This window comes from Diadema antillarum, unplaced genomic scaffold (genome assembly GCF_040938485.1).
Source record: "Diadema antillarum isolate AM-2024a unplaced genomic scaffold, OU_Dant_1.0 scf00000146, whole genome shotgun sequence".
NCBI classification, from domain to species: Eukaryota; Metazoa; Echinodermata; class Echinoidea; order Diadematoida; family Diadematidae; genus Diadema; species Diadema antillarum.
The window spans coordinates 789,713-813,900 of record NW_027271035.1 but is presented as its reverse complement, the minus strand read 5'-3'; the positions used below and the strand labels follow the sequence as shown (position 1 = coordinate 813,900).

The window sequence follows — 24,188 nt, the reverse complement described above, 5'->3', positions numbered from 1 at the left end:
AATAAGCACATTATAAGAAGAGTGCCTAGTCCCAAGACAAAACTGAAGAATAAATACGATAATGACGTCATGATGGAGTCTGAATGTCTTTGATAAAGGGAAACTCTACATAATGTTCAAGGTGACTTTTTTCTATGTTAAAAAAGTGAACAATGACATTATATCAGAATCTAATTTACATATGTTGTGATTGTGACTAATATCAATAATCGAGAAAATGTGCGCAACTTTTACATACATGTATACATGTATAACATCTTTACTTTAGCTCTGTTTAAATGAAACTTTCACTCTTTTGGGTAATCCTGTGTCTGCAGGGGACTTTTGACTGTGTGAACAATGTCGATAGGGATTTTATTTGCCAAGCGGCACTCAAAGCACATCAAAGGCTAATTTTTACTATAGGTTTGACATATACAATATCAAACGCAGTGAGCCCTCACTATAAATTCGCTATCAAAGTGATATAACTCTATCACTAAGCTTTACTATGGTCATCTGACGTAAACTATTAGATTATCGAATTTTGATGACATTCCTCCTATCATTTTGTCTAAATTTGAGCATCACAAATGCAAAGACGTGTCATGCAAATTACACTGCGTGAGTGTTATTTGATATGTGAGTTACTCCGAACCTACACGCTAAGGATAATAGGTTCAGCTTTGCACCTTTATGGATGCAATAAAATGTTTACCTTTCATACTAGAAAGGTGCTCACTGGTCTGAAAGGTACAAAGTTGCACCCGTGAGGGTGCAAGTTGAACCTATTTTTCTTAGCGTGGAAAGGGATGGGCGTCAAGTGCTTGTTTTAGTTTATTTCAAGATAAATGATGCATTCTTGCTCTTTGGAAGCCAAAATGCTCAACATGTCATCGTCACGTTACTTATCTGATCAAAACTCCATTAGGCAAGTGTAGCGCTGGATGATGATTATAACACTTACACATAATATGCATGTTTTGGTTGCAACATCATGACAACTTTCAGCTGTAGAAAGATACATTTGTACAAATTTCTACAGAATGCTGGATGATGACAGCCAACATCATGTAGATTTTACGGTAGTTTCCACTTTCAGTACTCTTGAAAAAGAACCTGACGTGAATGCGACGGCACTCTGGGATAGAATGCAAGAAGTCAAATCCAAACCATGTGCATGTCGTTACATAATCATGACCAGCACCTCTGCGTCTTGCTGTGACTCTTTGAATCTTAGAATGCTCCTGAATATACGCATTACACTTACATGTACGTGTTTACTGAAGTAGGTTCCTATGTTGTGACATAATAGGCCTACCTATTTATAATCTTTACACATTTCTATGGCAGCAATGACTGATGGGTTGCCTTGGCCGTCTTAAACGGTGTCTGATAATATTCTGCATGCTTACGCAATATTTACTTTCAACCATTTGAACATGAAGAGTGACGCAACCGTAGCCAATATAAGGCAATCTTTGGTAATGGTAAATTTCATTTCTATCATAATACATGTATCGTTAATGGCGACAGAACCTTCAGGCTAGTACTGTTAACACGCAGAATCCAATACAAATCAAATGAATCAGGAGACTGGAGCACAATATGTATTATGAATACAGCAATGCATCTACCAAGACACATCTTATTTGGCCAACTTGTTTAGGGGACGAATAACGGAACTGATTTTATCAGCAGTTACAAAAGGCCCATTCCTCTGCAGCAGGCTTTCCTCCTGCAAAAGAACAACGCTTCAGGGCCGTTTGAAACTTCTTTGCACTAATAGCGTAACACTAGTACTTATGGAACTCATCGTTATTCATCAACATTGTAAGAACAAAGAGCTCATCTCAGATAAAAATGTTTCACATTAATTGAAAATATTATATATACATAACTGTTACAAAAGATTAATCATTACGAATAAAAGAGGGCTTTTGATTCACGTGATACTAAAATGTTCTTTATATCAAAGGCTTATAATGACACACAGTGGACACATCTGAGACGTCTACGGCCACATACAGCACGATAAGGGTGTGAGGGGAAGGTAGACTACAAGAAGAATATTTGAATGGAGCGTAAAACTTCCTCTCATAGATTATTGAGAAATCCCGCGAAACATAACTTACAGCATGAGAAAATATCGAGGGCAACAACCCATCGTTCATTCTCGGACACCATTCAGGATCTCCATAATGGTCTATATCGCCTTTCCGAAAGCTAGTCGATAGAGGATTAACGGGTACTTGTACTGTATCTTAATTTTGCCCTCTCCGGTTAGCTTTACACTATCTTAGGGCCCCCGATACTGATAAACTATGTACACGTATTTACGTAAAACCGCTTTCCATGAACAAAATGAAATGTCCTGTGCCATGATTATGGCGCCTCAAACACATGTATTGCAGTATAGGATGGTCTGTTATCTTTTTTTTCCTCCTACTTGATACACTTCTTGTATTCTACGACAACCCACAATAGTTTGCCATGAAGAGCAACATCCTGTTCTAAATATACACAATGACATAAAATTCTGGCAAACGGGAGGGTTGCCGAAGTAAACTAAGGCTCGTTCAGCTGTACTACTAATAAATAATTGTTAACAGGGAAGACTGTTAATTATGGTATATATCTACAAAGTTAAAAGATATATCACATTAAATGATGATCATTCTAAGTTCTTCTTCTTTTTCTACTTTTAAAGCTATATAAATATTAAAAATAAACTTTCTGGAAATGAAACTATTTCAAATGACCAAAACAGTGCATACCAAACAAAATACATTATAATAACTTTCGAACAGTAACGACATCATTAGCACAAAGAAACACACGATAAGCGAACTCACATAACACACAATCTGGACCCCATCAAGTCATCTGGAAAAAAAAAATGGAATATTGATTGCGAGCTCATCTTTTCGGGCTCGGGGCCAGATTGCCACTGATTTGAAAAGTTATCATTCCATGGGCACAGTTAGACTGCCAAGGCCATAGCGTAAATAATTTTCATTTTGAATTCACTATAACAAACAATTAGAACGTCGTAGGAATTTGTGGAAGAGGACCCCTTTGCAACGTTTTGTTCTTGCCACATTATAAACTTGAACAACATGCATGAGGTCTTATTAATCTGTGGTTGACAATTTGATACACATCATTTATGCTTGTACTTTTTCAGGAAAATTAGAAGACACGTATATTCTCATTTTCACTTTGACCCCCTAAAAGGGAATACATAAGAAAACGCTAGAAACGCTAGAATCAATATCATCATTCTTCATCGACCAATGCAGGTACATCCTGCTCATCTTGGTCCCATCAGTACTGAATCGGAAGAATAAGTACATGTTGTATTGTCTTTTGGAATAACTTTCCTGGCAGGATTCGAGGAATACCTTCCGGGTACTTTCTCCACTCGAAGCACTGAGCTAGCGGATCGCAATATGTCGCCCGAATGAGCCTTTGGCTCAGGTGAGCACCCAACACACTCAGGTACAAAGACGAGAAGTTGCAAGATCACTCTTTCAAACTGATACATTATGAAAATAATGAAAAGGCATGTAATTCTATACTTGCAGGCTTCATGTGTAACTTTCGTCACTCTACGACGCTGTCGCAAACAGCAGGAAATTGAGTAAAATATCATGATCTTTGCATTGCTATCAGTTCGGTAAGTTGTGTTTTGGTTTCCTTGTAAATGTTCATGTACTCTAGGACCTCTTCCTCCAGCTGCTTGTACACCTGCATGAGACCAACGATTTCCCCTTCGCTGTATCCCGGCAGCGTCTCCTTCGGATTCGCCAGTAACCGGTCCAGCCACGGGTAATGATCCTTGAAGCTTTGGAGCTCCAGGGTCTTCTCGGACAGCAGGTTGTCCAGAGCGTTGACTTGGCGCTGGAGACCTTCTCTGTCGGAGAGTTCTTCGCCCATGGAATCGCAAGGAAGCTCTAGCTGAAGGTCAGCAGCGGCAAAAGAATCCTCTGTCGAGTAGCCAGCCCTAGTTGGTTCTTCCTGTACTTGGCCGTCTGCCTCGGTGACCCCTGGTTCATCTGACCGATGTTCAAATGTAATTGACTGTTCCAAGAGTCTTTTGATCTTGCCATCAGGACCGGCACGACCCCTGCTGATTTCGTAGGAAAACAGACTTTTCTGCGTTTCCATATCTTCCTCAGAGCGATACACTTCGATTGCACCGATCACAGTCATTGCGGTAGTGTCACCTGGGGTACCAACCACAGCAAACACGCGCTCTCCGGAAGTGAACGACTCGTTTCCTTCACCGACCTCGTATTCATTGTCTGAGGACGATGCCGAACCAAGATAGTCCGAGTGAGACAAAGTATTGTCCTCACTTTGATGGTGCGGTTCCTGGCTGATAATGTCACTTGGTGAAGCAAATGCTTCTGACTCATTTTCAGGCACTATGTAATCTCCATGAATGTCGTGGATATCCTCTGCGTTATAGGCACCATTTGTTCCAGGCACAAGCTCGGCTTCAGAATGTGCTGCGTCATCTATCCTTCCCCTTATGCTAAACACCGCGTGGGGACGCGATTCAGTCGCTTGTCGAACGGGAGATGCGGTAGGTTTATTGGCCACATCAGCACTTTGGTTTGCGGTTGGCTTCATAACCGGACGGAAGTTACCTTGCAAGTGTTTATCGTTACCGTCATAGTCCCCTAAGCCATTGCTTGTCTTCTGGTTAGGCTCATTATAATACGATGAAGGAGGCATCTCTTTGTGCTTGCGATTTTCGATCTCAAGTAGTTCTGGAGTCGAGTCGTAATCACTCACTGCCTGGTCATTCGGTGGGAGATTAACGATCTGCTGGTTTCCTTGTGGCGGGGAAAATGGAGATCGCTCTCTCGACTCTACCAAAGAGTCGTGGTTAGGAATCGGTCTGAACCTCATTGGGCCTTCCTCTGAGTCATAGTCGGCACTTAAAGTGTTCTGAGGGTAACCACCACGGGACGCTTCCTCTTGCTGTCGAGTGGTTTCCACCATCCGGGGCTCTTGCGGAAAAGTTGGATCGCTCATTGGCCTATAACCTGGAGGGTACTCACGATCACTGTCGCTAGAACCGGACTCAGATGAAGCCGAGCGACTCTGTGGTCTGTGGAAACCGTTCTCTTGTTCTGGCTCAGATTGCTGTTCGCTTAGCTGGGCCAGCATGGCACTGGTGATGAAGAAGACACGACCGGCCTTGGGTTGCTCCCGGTCAGGCTCCCGGTCAGGCTCCCTCTCAGGCTCCCTCTGACGAGTTTCGTACTCATCTGGAGACGGAGATCGATAACGTCTGGTAGTCAGTCTCGGTTCGTAATCGTCAGAAGACGTTTTTGAAAATTCATTCTGCCTTTCTGCATTGGGCACCTCTTCGGTTTGCGAAATGTCCTCTTCTTCTTCGATGATGCCATTGTCGAGGATGTAGGTACCTTGACAAGAAGGAAAGAAAATGCATGGTTGGTTGATTTTGAATATTGACTTTTATATCTATGCGAGCAAAAATAAATAAATAAATAAATAAATAAATGAAATGTATATATAAATAGATAAATAAACAAATAAACAAATCATTTAGCACTGGAATTAGTCTTGAATACTACACTATAAAGAGCAGGGGGCTTGTTTGGGGTGGCCAGCGCATTTGTGGCTGTTATTCTTCTGAAAGTAGGCTATTATGGAATGGGTGAGCTATCGTCCCTTCCCTTTTTCTGGCAAAAAATCGACCATGTGAAAAAAGGAGCGGGAATTTTTGATAGCCGTACTGTTGCTGCGGCATATCATCGTTGTCGCCACTTCCACTTGTGCTATTTCCTACATTTTGACATTCCATGGATTTTCATAGTTTGTTTTTCACAGTTGCCGATTACGACGCAGGTAAAAAGCTTATGCGTAACTGGAGTATTACAATGTACATTGTACCTCGACAAGTTTCTCTGTATTAATTTTGGTAATACTAACTACGTGTATTCGTACACGTGTATATCAATATTTCAGACAAGAGATACTTTAAAACTGGCAAATTTACCAGAATATGATGCTCCTAATAGTTTGCAGACACATTTCATTTTGTTCTGAGTGCATTTTATTTGCTTTAGAGTCCACCCTCCTTTTCAATTTGAGTCTTTGTGACGTTGATTATAGTTACTGTCACAACACCAAACATGTGACATAATTTATTCCAATGGTGATTAAGCTTTAATAAAATGTTTCCATGTAATTTCGATTGATGACGGTATTTGCATAAAAATATATCATTTCATTTGTGCGAAAGGAGTTGAGAACATTACATATTTTGTTAGTATATAAAGAGGAGTAGTTAAAGAGTCATTCTAATAATGATGTGGTCATCGAGTGACGATGAATAAATTTTTCTTGATCCATTCATGTCACATAAAAAATTTCTGGTTATATCAGTCGTTGTTAAGGTAGGGTGGAATATACTTGAATTACCATCTTGTTTGACTGACTCATCAAACATTGTACATGTACATGTTGCACGGTCGTTGCTATCACGGCAGTGAGATCACCAGGTGAGAAAATTATATTCTTCTCGTACATTCAGGACATACGAAGTTCTCTCTAATTTTTGATTATGCACTGTATGTATTTTTCAAGATTCGTTAAATTTTTTTCACTTTTTAGGCTGGAGTCAATTTCAGAATACATGTGCGTTTCGGTAACAAAGATCCATGCCATGATCCAAGGCTCCATCATCAGTACCCCCATACAGAAACAAGTTAAAACGATTCTGACAACTTTCAGAACTGATTGCGCAATAGAAAGAAACAAGTTTACGGCTTTTTTACTACTTTTAGAAATTATTGAACGCTAGATAGAAAGGATTATTGCAATTTCGACAATTCCAGAATTCGTTCAAAACCAGTAAAAGTCTAAAATGGTGACATCAAAAATAGGGAATTTTTAGGGAGGACATCACAGATAGTTCTGGGATTTATAGAGTATACAATCACACGTTGTAACATTGATACTTTATCTACCTGAGGTTTGTGAACTTGATGCTGTGGAAGAATCATCATCTGAGTGTGTGATGTGATCTGGCTCCATTATCTCAGGTACTGCCTCCTCAACAGCGGCACTCGAAACATCAAAGTGCACTTCGGTAACAGGTTGAGATGGGTCACTGGCGTTTGTTGCTTTGTCGTCCAGCACAGCAAACAGGTCATGGAGGTTGGTCGTGGCATCCTTGGGGTTTTTGTGTTCTTTTTGGACGACCTCATCGACATGGTTAATATCTAATGAATTGTAATTTTTTAAGCGAGAAGGCGGCAAAAGAGCAGAGACTGCTGACTTTACTTCTTTCGTATGGTCAGATGGGGTTCTAACAAGAGCAAAAGTTCTTTCACCTTTGAAAGCCGAATCATCATCATAGTCGACATAGGTATAGAAGATATTGTCCCGACTGTCGTACATGCCGTAGGAATAATAGAACGGTTTCGTCATTAAGAATGCAATAGCTTCTCTCACCATTTCATCAGTGATCACCCTCTTGCCTGGATAAGGTTTGTTGTCATCGACATCGCTGATACCGCCTTCAAGTGGCGTTTCGCCATCCAGTGATTGTAAGAGTTCTCTGACACTGATTTGGCGATTTATTCCCTTCCCAGCATCTATGCGCACTATATCATCCTCAAGGTAGTTACGGGATTTATCATCAGGTGGCGCTTCCGGTGCATTTGGCGAAGTTATATTAACATCTATGCTTTCCTCTCCGTGGTCTGTATCATCAAAAGCTGGTGTTTTCTTTGAATCCTCTGTAGATGCAACTGGGGCATCTACTTCATCTTCAGATGCAAACTTTCTTTGGTATTCTTCCACGGTATCTAAAGTCTCAGCTGCACAAACGTCGTCTGCATCAAACAAGGTCTTATTTTCTGGCGCCAACAGACAAGAAAATGAAATTCTACTACTTTCATCTGCTTTCACGGCCATGGGTGCGATGACATCCTCAATTATCTGATCATTTTTATCCCTTGATACGTCGTTCTCTTCATCAACACTTGCCACATTGAGATCATCCAAAGCAGTCATACATTCGAGTAAGCCATCTTTGGCATCAACGGACGAATGGTTCTCCTCACCAGAAACAACTGGTATATCCTCGCCTGTCAGAAATGTTAATACTTCAGAGAGGTCCCTTGTATTCATGGTTGATGCCTTGAGTGGAACGATGATTTCTGGGTCAGCTGTTTGGCTATCAGTTGGATACTCAGCATTTTCGTTAATGTTAGCAAAATCAGATGCCTTAACTTCACTTGAATCATCAACATATTCATCATAACAAGCTTTCACAGTCTGTTTTTCTTCACCATTCAATTCAAGTACGTCCTCTTCCGCATGATGGTCAAGCAATGGCTGGTCATTTGGTATCGTGGCTTCAGCTCCTCCAGCAAGACAGATTACATGATCATCTTTCTCGGTGTTGGAGAGATCATCTTGTAACCGAGATGTATCTCCTTGACTTATTGCCATATCACTTTCATCATCATGGGCTGGACTAACTGCTTCATATCCCGATTCCTCCTCTTGACAAAAGGCAGGTGTAAAAGACTCGTCAGCTGCATCATTATTTAGAATATTGCTGGAATTCTCAGTTTTATGGGGATCATCTTTTGATGTGACTAGGATATCTACTTCGTCTTCAGATGCAATTGTTTCTCGGCGTTCTTCTTTGCTGTCAAAATTTTCGGCAGCAAAATCGTCTTCTGCATCTTGGTCAGTCGTTGAAATGTTCACATCTACATCAGTGTTTTCATTTTCTGGTGCGAACAGAGAAGAAAGAGGAATTCTACTACTTTCATCTGCCTTTGCGACCGTGACTGTGATGACATCCTCACTTATCTGATCGTTTTGATCCCGTACAGCAGACTCTTCATCAACACTTGCCACATTGAGATCCTCTAAAGCAGTCATGCATTCCAATAAGCCATCTTTGGCATCAACGGACGAATGGTTCTCCTCACCAGAAACAACTGGTATATCTTCCCCTATCAGAGATGTCAATACTTCAGACAGGTCCCTTGGATTCATGGTTGACGCCTTGGAAGGCACAATGATATCTGGGTCAGCTCTTTGGCTATCAGCTGGATATTCAGCATTTTCGGATGTGTCAGCGAGACCAGATGAACTAGGATCTGGAGCATTTATTTCACTTGGTTCATAGCTCTGTTTATCTGTTGGTGCGACCAGTTCCTCTTCATCATCTGACTCAACTCTGTCTTCTACTGTATCTATCTTAATTTCTGGGATAGCTGGTTTGTTTACTTGCATGCCATCTGTAATATCACTGACATCAGAATCAGCAAAGTCAGTCTGTTGTCGCTCGGTGTTAGATGTTTCGTCCTTGCCATCGTCTTCACTGTACTGGCTCCTAAAGCTTTCATTTTCACCTACATCTACGTCATCCGGGGATTCTGTGGAGTCTGGTTTCTCTAGCAATGCCTCTCTAGCTGCGATGTCTTTACCGGCATCTTTGACGGTGTCAGCCTCGCTCGACGTCGTAGCCCCGTCTGACTCCTCGTCGACGTCGGCAATATCATCATCCACTGCATTATTTACCATGGGAGCATTTGGAACGTCTTCAGATTGTACAATCCCGTATGATGTGCTTAGGGTGGTTACACTAGTGCCGTCACTACCGAACAATTCACTCTCTCCTGCAGATGGAACGGATGATTCTTCAGGGGTTGAGATTTCACTAACTATTTGTTCGTGTGTCATATCAGTGTCATTCGTATCAACGTTTTCTTGTGATGAATCTGGTGTTTGCATACCATCTTCATCATCCTTTATACTGTCACCAAAAGGCACACCGTTTCTTTCGTCGTTCTGCTCTGCAGAAGGTTTTATATTATCTTGTTTGATGTCTGTGTCACCTTCAGACATTGGTGAGGGGTCATGGCGATCCTGGTCGACCTCGCCCAATCTCTTCGGTGACGGCGATCTTTCTTCTCGCGGGTCGGACATTTTCGTCGTGTAATCTACAACGGCACTGTCGATGGCGCAGTTGACAATCTCACGGGCCAAATCCTGATATATTCGCTCTTCACCGCGGCTTTCATTCTTGACAGAACAACTTTCACCGGCGGACTCTCCGTCAGACGCGTGTGGCAAGGTTTCGCTTACATCTGCATATTCGTCACAGCTACCCTCACTCTCGCTCCCACCGGGCGTGCTGGCATCCACAAAGAGTTGTTCCCTCTGCTCGTTTGCATTCTCATCCTCCGGCTTACTGAGATCTTTGTGGCTGGGTACATCGGGTTGCTCCTGTAAGGTGTCGAGAGATCGTTGACCTCTGGACATCGACTTGTCAGGATTGTCGATGTCGGTGCCGAATTCGTCCTCGTCTGACTCGCCGTTTCTGTGAATTTTGAAAGACAAAAATGACCAAAGGAAATAATTACCACTGCGGAAGAATATTGTATACAAAATGCACATGTAGATCACGTTGATCAAAACAAAAGTAAGGTTAACCTTTTTGAATACTTTATAGTCATCATTCTTGAAAGTCAATGAAAATAACTGAAACACTCAAAAAAAATCTTATCATGATACAAATAATGACGACTTTACTTTCTGCAAGTGTTATTTCCAAAATATTACATTAGATAGGCACCTTTTATTTGATTGACTCAATTGATAGGTATTAAGCGATTCACGTATTTTTTTTCATGTGCGCATGAATTGAATTGTACAACAAGATACGAATAATGAAAAGGATGTTTTTAGCATACTCTACTTTCAGGTAGATATTCTACATCACACTCAGATCGCTGCAGAGCGAAGAATAATGCAGCAACGTTAGACAAGGCAAGCAGTCTTTAACAATAGAGTGGCGGCTATTCGTTCGTGCTTACAAAATGGTGCAACACACCCACTATATCTTCTCGTCGGTTGTATCTGCCTGTTGTATACAAAAAGATGGATGGTATAGCACTATTATATGGCTCGCGTTCCGTTATTTCCAAGCCTCCAAATTGTACCAGCACGGGTAGAGGACTTTGGACTTGTCCTCATTATCATACACATAGTAAGAGTGATAAGGGGCTGTTTGTTCGGGGTACATAATAGCCTGGACTGCTTTGACATTACAGTTCTACACGTATACAGACCTGTTTCAAAGCGTGCACACGTTCGCAAGATTAACAAAAACGTTAAAGTGACATTTGCTCAAAGTTCGAGGTAACCAGCAGCATTGATTCGGAAACAACTGAGTATAAATCGCAATCAAGTGTCTCTCAATAATCTGAATTAACAACACTTCAAAACATTTAAATCGTTATTGAAATTTTGAAGTAGGCAACCATTAAATTTAGCGTCTTGCATTGATCACCTTTACGAATTGAATTGTGTCATTTTCTTTTTGAGGTACTATCAAGTTTAACCTCAGTCAAACGAGTGACATTGATTAAGTCAGAATTGAATCTATTCAAGACGAAAATACTGAATTCATGGCACAGTATTTTCTTCATTATGCTGCAGTTCATAATACCAATAATGCAGTTCAAAACAAGACAAAGCAAGTTTTTGAAATGCACAATACACATCAGTTTCAAGCACTGAAGTAAACAAACACGTCCTGACGCTAATACTTCTGATTGTATTCATATTTCGTCATTTGTGTCAGCATAAAACATGCTTGGTATATATACTTCATGACTGAAAACAATGAAGTTTCTGGTATCTACACAAAAGCCTTTTACATGTACATGTATTTGGCACACACCTATATAAACGACATGTATCAGTGCCTTTATTGTTTTTATCACCTAAAAGGCTATAATACCGCATATAAAAATGTGCGTCATTTCAAGATAGACATAGGATCCATACTTCTGAACTGAAATTTGCTGTTTAAATCGGATTTAAGGACCGAAAACCTTATCATATGCGTATGTATGAATAGATAACTACAACATTGTGTGTGTGTGTGTGTGTGTGTGTGTAAGTGCAATCTTTCCCGCATATTCAATTGTGGCATTGAACTATGACGAGTTCTCCTGTATAATTTAGGACAACAATATCGTGGTGCTATATCCTAATATGCACAGAACAATTGCAATGCTTATATACTTCTTTGTTTGCAACCAAGAAAAATGGCGTAGGTGTCCTTTGGTCGGACTCAAGCATAGTACGTTAGTGGTAAAGAAGTTTGCCCTGTGTATTATGCGCTAATAACAGAGGGAGTCAGTGACTTATGGCGCGTTCTTTCTGCCTAACAGACCTTTGGTATTTGCTGTTCAGGGTTAGAGTGCATTCTTTGGGTCACATGAGTTGTATCTATTTCCTCTTATCCAGCAACCAGAAATGCCTGTATTGACATTTTCATAAAGCGATAAACCGCAGATTTCGATATACTATAAAGCACAAACTCAGAACGTCAAATAAAGGTGTGTTTCTTACAAACAGCATTTCCGCTATTTACAGGTACAAATCAAAACAGAATGCGAAATCGTAAAAACCATGCAGTGACTATGATTACAATAATCATACACTGGCGTACTGGTTAAGGAAGACATTGAATCGCAATGGGGTCTTCATCACAATACCAGAAATGGTGGCTCCCGTGACCGAACCACATGAATTAGTGAAGAATAAAAAGGAGAATAGATAGATAACATAATAAATTGCAATTCATTCCCGCCGATTTATAGGTTGCTCTCTTTTCGTTAAACTAGAACCCTGGTTCCGATGGCGTGAATAGAAACACGTGAGCTGTAATGGGGGAATCTTGACAGTTGGCGGGATGCATGAGCACGGGTTGGAGTGAAAAAAAGTCTTGCCAGTCGAAAAAGACGCCTGAAACGGACTTGATCGTCTTTCTTTTTCGCTCATGACTCTAGAAATATGTTTGAGCTGAGCAGCAGCTATAGCATGTTGATGTAGTTTGGTAATAAAACACACGTCCCCGTGCAATAACGTATGTTTGGGTGATACATGGTAGCTTGTGAGCTGCATGTTGGTACTCACCAAAACTTTTATGATGCTGTAGCCTGCCAATTAGACAGCTATTGTTATCGTAGCTCTCAAGACGTATTAATTCCTTGATAATGGCGCATACAGAAGATAAACACCGGATGAAGCAGCTGTCTTGTATCTTGCAGTAAATTGCACAGTTATATTTGAGCAACTGACAATACTGCCGATCATAGATCCTCACAAGCCCATGCAGCTACGACTCACAGTTATACACTTTCAATTCACTTTTGCGGAGCTGTTGCATGAAAGCTCAAATAGAAAGAAAGGATTAACTGGACGATCCATACAGGACGCAAAATCACAACAAAAACCTCACGAGACAGGACAATACCAAGCAAACACACGTAAGGAAATCTGCTGCTGAAAACCTGCGGCTCACTCTACTGTGAAGAAAGACGATCTCTTCACAGAGCGCTGTGTAGTGCAATGTTGCACACAGTGTAGCGAACGATCGATGTTTGCCAATTATTTCATAATCGCCTTGAACCTGCTCAACGATGATAGACTCATTTCAGGCTCCAGAAAATTGTAAATAATTACGGAGGGAGACTTAAAATGTATCACGAAGAGCTGGCGTACCCTGGTTTGTTAAACAAAACAAAACAAAACAAAACAAAACAAATCAAAACAAAACAAAAATTGATTCCTGAAGCAAAAGTGGGCTTTTCATAGTTTGATGAGTTCCCTTCATATCATGTACATTATTATTTTAGTCAATTATTGTCATTTTGGGGTAATAAATTATATCGAGTATCTGATTTTACTTGAGAAATTATGAGTTAGAAAAGTTGATCAAATCCAAGGATAAAGTAGATGTAGGCCTATATCCGATGGCGATACAAAGAGCTGTGCTATTTTTGACGCCTAGTGCCTACTTAAAATTGAATCGTGACAGGCTGCATCAGAAAACTACATTTACCACTGCATAGCATTCGCATTTTTAAAATATTCAATGAATTCAACAAACTTTAATTCGATATCGAATATACCTTCACTCTATATGTACCGAATTGTTTTTATCAGTTCATTCATAAGATCAACGATTTCCAAAGTAGATTTGTGATTTATAGTCAAAATGCTGTTTTCCACGGTATAATGGTGTATCAATACAGGTAAGGAGGGAGGTTGAGTATAATAAATACAGCAGAATGTTACTGTGCACTGATTTCCATCTATGCCTACTGGCAGACCAGGGGGACATTTCATGAAGCAGTTTGGTCGGATATTTTTCTGACAAACTGTTAAAAGCTACTGAAATCCTTGCATCTGATTGGCTTAGAGCAAATTGGTCCGACAATTTTTTCGGACAAAATGCATTATGAAATGCCCCCTGATGTCGGCCTGGCGTTTAGGTTCTCTTGGGATTCCAGTGTGATTTTAATTCACATTGATTTCGGTTTTGATAATTAGAGTAAAATCAAACGAACAGAATGGTCGAGGTTTCAGCAAAATCGAATCTAAAATGATTATGTTTTATATGGTTTTATAAAACATGAATATCAATCTGCCACTAAGTAAAATTAGCAAATTAAGTCCTAAAGTTTACATCCTTTGTATTAGAAATTAAACCGAATAGAACTGAATCTAATCGGGGAAAAATAAACCCAATTTTGTTGGTGTCGCTTGTACTTATTACATAGACCATTCTAGCATTTATACGTGTGCTGCGAAATTCCCCCTTCTGCTGCAACAAAGAAAAATGTGCCAAAGAAAATAAGAGCATTTTGAAAATGCAGTGACCCGAAGTAATGCAAGGCAAGAATTGGAAGATTGGTCCTCGCAGAAACGTTTTGTTATGAGTCAGCCTGCGTGTTTCAATGGAGTAGCTCGTGCAGACAAAGAATTACTTCATATTAAAGTGAGATTGGTTTTTCATTCCTTCACAATAGAAAACGTGAGTGATGTGGGGAAACTTGTAAAGTTCCGCTCATTACGATAAACTATAGGAGTCCACATACCCTATAGCGATAACGGTGAAATTTTAACCAAAACCTCACTGGGACTGCTTTAAGTAACCCCTCGTGTGCTTTGGTGCCGATTAGCATAGAAAACCTCATGACGTTGTTACACGCTGTCAAAAGTCCCTGGTACAGAAAGGGGTACCACGACAACGCTCCTTGGCAATAATTTTAGTTGGACACTCTATCTATTAAAATTCATATCTATGTATATCAAACTTTTTAAAGAATCTTAACACCTTTTTGAGTCAAACGCGGCTACAAAACTCTACATTTTGTGAAATCAAGCAGTATAATAAAAGCCACATGACGAATTAAAATGTAGATCTGAGCCGAGTTGAGGGTTGACAAAAAGGATCATGATACCATTTCATTGTTGGCCGTCACACAATTCTATGGTTTCACACAGGTTACTGCGTGATGGTACTGTAATCCGTCATACCTTTTACCTCAATTTATTCATGCCTCCTTAAAGTGTCAGAATTGACTTTGATATAGTTTCAGTACAGTTTGGATATATATTATGTTTCCAAAATGCCGATTCAATAGCCACACTACCTTATATCAAATTATTGTACATAAAATTATAATAATATATGAGCACTATGTCATGACCTCGAAGATAATATATTCTTACATGTATCATTATGAATCCCATCTAACAAACTTAATATCAGGATTATTATCCACCTCATCTTTAGTACAGGATTTACCATCATCATTATAGTAAACCATAAGAGTAGGATTATACCCACTTGCCCGCCTTTTCCTCATTTTCCTCTCCGCCAATCTCACGCAGTCCTGATAGTCGATCGTACACGACGCCGACAACGAGACTGGGAAACAAATTACTGACGATCAGCAACCAAGTCGCAAAGTTTTCCATGGTGGATCTCCCTTCTTCTTCGGTTTCCCCATCATCGGACTCGATGTCGCCTTTCCAGCCCGAAGCATCCCCAGTCGCCGACTCATCGCCCATGCTGGCTTCAACATAGCTGCAATTCTCGTCACATTTAGATAATGTTCTTCGCTGGTATTAAAATGACTTGTACAGACAGTTTACATCTCGACTCTTTAACTTCTGACTCGCCTTACGTAGCAACCGTCTGGGAGGTAGTTGTCAGATCATTTAGGACCCATTTGTCAATTCGCTGGGCAGGTAACTTGATGGATGGTTTGTAATTCCTATTCGATGGGTATATACTTTGTTGGCGTGACATTTTCGTATTGTTTTGTTTGAAATAACCAAGGATGGACACTCGTAAATCTCGGAAGTATTCCAACCAGTAGAAGTACTGTAGCTTGCTATGCGCATTACTGACACACAGTTGAAAATTTTTACCTCTTTGAAACAAACCAAATTGAGAAATCATTAATTGAATCACGTTGGGCCTATTATCACAAACTGAATCCATTTTCCTCCTTGGCGGTATGGGTGCCATTTAGAGTTTTATGCAAACTCTCTGAAAACGGATTTACAGAAATTTAAAAAATATATCTTTAAAAAATCAGTTTACAAGGGCTTAGTATATTGAGTGGGCAAACTCATCATTTTGACGAAATGATCAGTGTCTTTGAAATCAAAGCAAGGGCCTTGACATTCAATACATTGATTTCAAAGTAAACGTCTTTGATGGACTTTGAGAGGTTAACTTTAGGAGTTCATCGTTGTCCAGGCCACTGCGTCCAGGTGGTTGGAATACAGCACAGCACTCGTCAACTCGCCTCCCGTGGCAGCTTAGCAATGGGTTAATGATTAACAAACCCTAATAAGACCTATATTTACATCTACTAATCGCGTACTTCGCATTCCATTCTACAAAGTTAGATTTAGTAACACGGGAACCCCACCCGGTCAAACCTTAGCTGGGCGCAAGTCGTGAGCTCACTCGTTAATTATTTAGGTCACATTGTTTCTCGAAAGGTAAGTTCCACTCAGATTCAAGCTGGCTCTAATGGAAAGAATGAAATCTGACGAAAAGGAGAGTAACGTTTTCTTTAACTCGGGACAAAATAATATAGGAAAGGTATGGTGTTTTAATGTTTAACACTTTCTGTGCTAGGTACTTTGTACAGTGTGTATAATGCTATAAGGTTTTCTGTGCCCTTTTATTCGACACTTAAAACACAAAAAGGGTTAACATTTATGTTTGAGAAACGATAATATCAGTAAACTGTTGCAATCATAACGTGTTTTTGTTTTTGAAGGCATACAAAATCATGAAATGAGGAGACGTTGCTTGTTTGTACAAAGAATGAATAACACACAATGAGAGCTTTTCGTCAAGAAAGAAATGGAGTTGATATCATTTTGCATGCATGGCATGGGAGACTAGTAATACGACATCATCATTATAATGTAATTTGCATTATTGTAAAATTCCATGGCTTTCTCATCTCAACTAAAACTATACCATCCCTTTAACGTGAGGTTACCTTTCACGTGTGAAACTGTATACGGGCAAGTTTGTTGATTACAAATGGCTGAAAAACATATCATTCTTCTCGTGCAAAAATGAGACAGTCACGAGGAATCGCTCGGGAATCAAGCAAAGTTTAAAAGAAGACCATACACGACGATAAATCAAGTCTGCAGACGTCAAGGAATGCCATTAACACTATGACGGCAAATAATTGGTTCAAGCAGCTGACAATCTCGCATTGTTAACACGTCTGGAGTTCCATGTCACAAAGTGGCAAATTCGCAGGAAAATCCCTAAAATGGCGCCATAAGAAGGCAGCAACAAGATATAAAAATCATCTTTTGGGGGATGATTTTTCTTCTTTACTTCCCCCTCAATAGGTGATGATGTCGAAGTCTGTTGTTATAGCTGGGGTTGGAACCAGGTGCGCGCATAAACACTTGGCCCAGGCGAGGTTCCTTAGAACCAGTTTCCATGGTGATGAATGGCTATGACATCATACTTTGGTACTTCATTGCTGAGTAATTACAACTTACAGTGATTTGAAGACGAGGGTGTAGATAATTCTTCTTGAGAATTCGCTTTCAAAAAGAGAAGATTTAGTGAAGTCAACTCGAATATGGAGTGGAGTTTCAATATTGACCCGTTTAGAAGCGAGTGCCTATTTCTAAATCGAGTGCAAAGGAGATTATATGGATTGAAATGATGATTTTGATAGAAATAGAAGATGAAAACAAATATATTTGATATTTTATATCTTTTTGCATATCTCTTCCCTAGTATTCTCTTCTGTCTCTTTCTATCTTTCTTGCTATCTCCTTTTTACAAGTACCCCTTCTGTGTTTCTCTCTCTCCGTCTCCATACACAAGTGTTTGATATCTCTTGTTATCACAGCCCCCTTAAATTATTTCTCAGCACATGTATAAACAAAATATAAAAGTTGTTGCAGAAGTATAATGATTTGTGTGTTTATATATATATATATATATATATATATATATATATATATATCACCGTTTCCATACACGAGTGTTTGACATCTCTTATATGTTATCACTGCCGGCCTATTTTTTTTTCAGCACATGTATTTGATGTAAACAAGATGTAAACAAAATTTGAAAGTTGTCGGAGAAGTGTAATGATTTGTGTATTTTTGATATATTTTTGTCTATACGTTTGTGTATGTATATGATGGTGATATGAAGATTATGTATAATTTTCCTAGCATATTTCTCAATGTGTGTGTATAAGTGTATTTGATTAATTCTGCTATTTTGGTTATCAGGTGGCTTTCTATATGTATGTATATAATTGTGTAGTTTTATCTTTTAATCGTAGACTGATTGTATGATTATGTATGTTACCATAAAATGAAATATTACACTGTACAAAATTCTGCAATTCAGCCATGTTCATGGTTGCAAATGAATTTTTTTAAATAAACCATTACCATTACCATTATAAAGGCGATGTTAATAAACTTCTCAAAGCCACTTGATATATCGCAAATCGGCCTTTGATCAAGACATTGGCTAAGTCGAACAAAAATTCTAATCCCGGATGGATATAACATATGTTAGTTATATCGTGTAAGTCGAAATTCACGTAAGTCGAATAATATTCACGGGTCCCTTTGGATCTGACTTTTTAGGCGAGGTTGACTTTATCTTCCAACTTAATCAATTTCCTCCGGAAACACGATAGGTTTGGTCCCAGTTCTGTGGGGATTTAAAATTTAGTGACAACTGAGTTAACCTATAAAATAATGTCCAAATTGAAAAACAAAATATGAGTAAATTGATTTATACTTGAATGCCGTCCATCTTTCAAAGACATTGTGATTCATCAAAGGCAAACTCTAGCACGGCTATGATATTAGTACTATAAGAGTAAACAGATTTTGGTCAATATTGATTGAAAATGACTCTTCAGTGATTGATATATGCGATAAAAATGGATGATCTGCGTGTGTTGTGACGCGGTCTGTGGTGTGATGACTTCAAGAAACACCCCTTAAAACATGGTACATATAGAATATCAGTGTGACAGCTGTACCACCATACTAGTTAAGCCACACAAAGCATTCCACTTTGTAGTTACGCTGACTATCTGCAAAAAATTTTGTTAACAAGTTGGAAAGAGCTTGCAAAGATTGATCTTACTTGCTTGCATGTGATAATTTATATGAACAACCACGTTACTTGGAGTATGTATGGGAACTTCTATAAAGGCAGTCATGCACTTGTGGTTATTATGTTGATATTTTATAGGCCCCTCTACCCTTTTGCAGCTATAATTGAAAACCGCTGCGACAATTTTGATTTTGCCAATTTCGACATGCACATTGTTGGTGCGTCAACGTCATGCTAAGTTCTGTCCCTTGCAATCAGCGTTCTTATAATTGAGTAAAACGGGAACCCCAGAGAGAGAGAGAGAGAGAGAGAGAGAGAGAGAGAGAGAGAGAGAAAGAGAAAGAGGGGGCATGTTCTATTTTATTTTCAATCAACATGCTGCGAATTCTGCATAAATCCGAATGTCTACTCCCAAGCAGTGTTGGGATATCACGGTCATTAAAATGCACATAAATCAAGACTCCTTGAGATGATCGTCGTAAAGTAGTCCTTCACGACCAAACTTTGTCGCTTCAATGAGAGGTGCGATTCACATCTACCCCTTTTACCCCCATAAAAAATGAAATTATTAATATTATAGTTTTATTCCCACATAGTATCCATCTCCGAGTTCGTATTTTCCAAGATCAACCTTTCTCTAGGGAAGGCTTTGGAATTTTGCTTTCATATGCTGTTGGTCCACACAATTCAGACTATTGTCCCTTCGGCAAACAAATATGTAAAGCATCAAGATGTCACTGTATATCGAAATTCTATCCGACACCGAAACGAAGCATACCATGGTATAGCTAAGGTTACACTCCATTCCACTGGAGAAATATGAATCCCTAACAGAGACAACATTTTGTTCCTTCCCTCCATTTTTAAAGGACAAGTCCACCTTCATATACATGTGGATTGAGTGAATGCAGCAATATTAGTAGAACACATCACTGAAAGTTTGGGGAAAATCGGACAATCTGTTCAAAAGTTATGAATCTTTAAAGTATCTGCGTAGTCACTGCTGGATGAGAAGACTACTATAGTGTATGATGTCATATGCGTACAACCATATAAAGAAAATAAAAAGAGAATTTCACAAAACTTTACTTTTTGAATTAAGTGCACATTTCTTCAACTCGTTACTGACATATGTTAGGGGTGATATTATTCCCCCTGCCTTCTGAAAGAGAGAAGTCAAGTGTTCTTTTGTTATGCGAGAAAAGTGAGAATATGTCGAATTTTCTTTACTCTTTCTTTATATCGTTGTACTCATGTGACATCACAAGCTATAGTAGTCTTCTCATCCAGCCTTCAGTGAGCAGAAACTTCAAAAATTCATAACTTTTGAACGGATTGTCCGATTTTCCTCAAACTCTAAATGATGTGCTCTACTAATATTGCCGCATTCACTCAACCCACATGTCTATGAAGGTGAACTTGTCCTTTAAAGGGATATTCCAGACGATTTTCATAATTTCACATCATGTAGCACATAAATCGACAACTCCATGTATAGATTTGTGGAATTTATTGTGGTTCTTGAGCAGAGAAACAATACTTTGAAAATCCTTAAACAAATTACACTGAACAAGGATGATGACATGGGAGGTTCACATATTTCAGAAATATAGCAGTGTAATTCCATTACAATACAGCTTGCTTGCGAGTTCACCTGTAAATAATCTACGCATGCCTTCTTCTTTTGTTCTGTTTCCTCGAGCCCCAACTCATGCATTCTTATAGTGACTCCGCCATGTCATCATCCTTGTTCATTGCAATTTGTTCTAAATTTTGAAAATATTCTTATTCTTCATCCCAATTATCACAAATTCTTAAACTCTGCCCTCAGTATAACTAATTTATAGTTGTTCAAATGTAAAAATCTGAAAATCATCCGGAGGTCTCCTTTAAGTATATAATACCTTGCCGTCATGAATAGGAAACAATATCAGCATTTTTGATAATCATAAAAGTGTCCCCCCCCCCCCTAATTTAAATATAATGTAACGATGTCAATGTAACACATTCTCTCACAGTGGTATCCATCCTTAATATATCCATAACCCGCGTTCTATATACAGCATCTATTTGCAGATGAAACAAAAGCCCAGCATTATAGTGCTTTAAAATAGTTCTAAAATGTGAGTTAGGGATAAAGACAACCAATGTAAAATTTTGAACAAGTATAATCGATGTTAAGTATTGTTAAATATACAAATTTGAACAATAGTTATAACAAAAATGTTCCCAAACTAAACCGTCTACAGTTATGGTTTAATGAGAAAAATAGTGATATCTCCTTACATTTTAGGCTTTATTGCAAAAAAAAAAAATGGTAGGATGTTTTGTGATACAACTGACCTATTTTACACGTATGCATCAAAAGTGATATCTTGAACATTTTTTAAATCACTGCTCCCGAAGGCAAACAGGACCTTTAACTATGGGGCACAGCGAGGGATTAAACCAGAATACACATAAAGGACATGAAATTGAAAGGAGTAACTTAGTTTCATCGAAACGGAATAACACATAAATGCCAGTCTACACGTTCAATGTATATAAAAGAAAAAAACGTAAACATGGAGCCGAAAATACAAGGGGGGATAATGATCCCAGCTGTTTGGAGATGAAAACAAGTTTGATGGCAGAATCTGGAGTATTTGTCGTTAAGAATTGCATTCAAAGTACACGCACTCCCTTTACTGAGCAATTTAAAGAGTTCGTTGCTCTCAAAGTAAAAAGCATTTCAAATCCATTTCTCGATGTAGGAATGGTGGTTCGATGGCATTGTAACAGTGATTGGTGATTGTATTCATGCTCTGTGAGACTCCGCCAGTTTAGCGTCACTCCTATGACTCCGGAGAATCAACAACCCCGATAACGTCAAGCCCCTATAATATGCTTGGATCATATATTCTTTTCAAGACTAAAACTTGCCTTTAAAAGGCCCAACACTCGTTCGTTATAGTGACCCTCGCACGCTGTGCCCTGGAAGACGGAAAGATCCACATCCCTCGCACGCCACAAACCATTACAAATGGTTTACGCTGCTGACTTTTGACCAACAAGATATATCATTCATCAGTCCCATAATGCTTCCATATCTTCTGCCACACCAACCCCCAACCTCTTGTCTTATCTAACTACGCAAGATAATTCGAGGACTTTCATTTCACAACTCCTACCAGAAAAGACGCTTCCTTGAATATCCTTCTTTCTTTTTTTCTCCTCTCTTCTCTTCTCTGGAATTCAGTGTTCTCTTTGAATCTGTCAAGAACCCACACCCACACTACTTTCAAAATCCCGCCAATGGACGCATCTCTTTCTACAAAATGATAAGACTGCAGCAGCACTAACATTCATATCTAACTGCCAGAACCATAAAGATTGAAAGCAATACATTAAAATTCATATGCAAAAGCTGGATCGCTTTGGTGATCCCTCGCAGTTATATCTCCAAGTTGATTTCTATCCTTCGAGTTTATGTTAAGTTTATTACTGCTTCTGACCGTGAGCGATATACAAACCAGGGGTTTCAGGGACGATCATCGTAAACTTATTATATAATAGAGATTTCAATAGCTCAGTCAGTAGGAGCCAGCCGGTTGGAGTCCCATTTTCTTTGCTCATTTTCATTCATATCAAACTCAGAGGATATAATTGGGGCACTCCTGCCTCAGATTTGTTGCAATCAATCAACATGACTCACTGCAAAAGTGAAAACTATCATCAACACTGTTGACGTGTCTGCTAAGCCTGTCAAAAATGTGAATGATCTAAAAATATGAACAAAGGCGAAAGCACAACATAGTATCAAGCGTGGCCTTTTAGGACTAGCAGGGAGGTGAGAAGAAACCTCTCTGGTACTTGTTGTAAACCGTCTTTTCCACGTCATTCTTCCTATAATCTAAAGGAGGCCTTGGCTATCGCTGTTGTTGTTGTTTTGTTGTTGTTTTTGTATGAGGCGCGTCATTCAAATATGAATATTTACGCCTTTATCTTTATAATATAATTATTTTACATATAATAAATAAAAAAATAGCTTTTTACAATTATTTTTATGCGCACTATGTGTCTGCTGTTATACGGTTGGGGCAAATAAGTTCTGGTGCATGCTGATGGCAAACTCTGATCAGCCCGGCTCGTTACATTGAGCAGGCTTCTCGGTATACATTGACTGTAATAGTCTAATTTTCAGAGTTGATCACATAATTATAGCCTACATGACAAGTCAAAGCACAGTCAAGTGTTTCATTCATCAAAATAAGAATAAGAATATACCAGTCCTCTTTGTATACACCAATCAGTGTTCATTGTATGTTTGTTGTTGGTTGGGGGAGTACCCGAGGCACACCCACGTGCTCGGTGAATCATATCGCGGAATTCGTAAAGTTCACTGGCACTAAATCACAAAATATTCACCTCATGGCTTCGGACTCACCGTCCAAGTTTGGGGTAAATTCTTGCTCTACGAGTTGGGAAGTAGGCCTATACTGTACGACGTTATGACCACTGAAACCTATGGGTTTGCAAGCATATTCACCAAATCAGCACGCGAAATAATATCAGTGCCAGTAAGATGACGTGATGGAATGCTCCAGTATCCAAGTGACACATGCATGGTTGAACTTCACATACGACAAACAATGTATTGTGGAGTCTTCGTGATGCGAGAAGACGTTAAGGTGTGCAGCTGTTTGCA

The 24,188-nt window shown here is 39.3% G+C and overlaps 1 protein-coding gene across 1 annotated transcript in view; it reads right to left on the bottom strand.

Moving 5' to 3' along the window:
- Positions 1–3,630: 3,630 nt before the first annotated feature.
- The window catches only part of LOC139721618 (uncharacterized), a 28,245-nt gene continuing 7,687 nt past the window's right edge, over positions 3,631–24,188 (bottom strand). The window contains exons 2-3 of the mRNA XM_071632950.1: positions 6,990–10,369; positions 3,631–5,420 (exon numbers count right to left, since the gene is read on the bottom strand). Of these exons, the coding sequence (XP_071489051.1) occupies positions 3,631–5,420; positions 6,990–10,369 (5,170 nt within the window). The remainder of the gene's footprint in view (positions 5,421–6,989; positions 10,370–24,188) is intronic.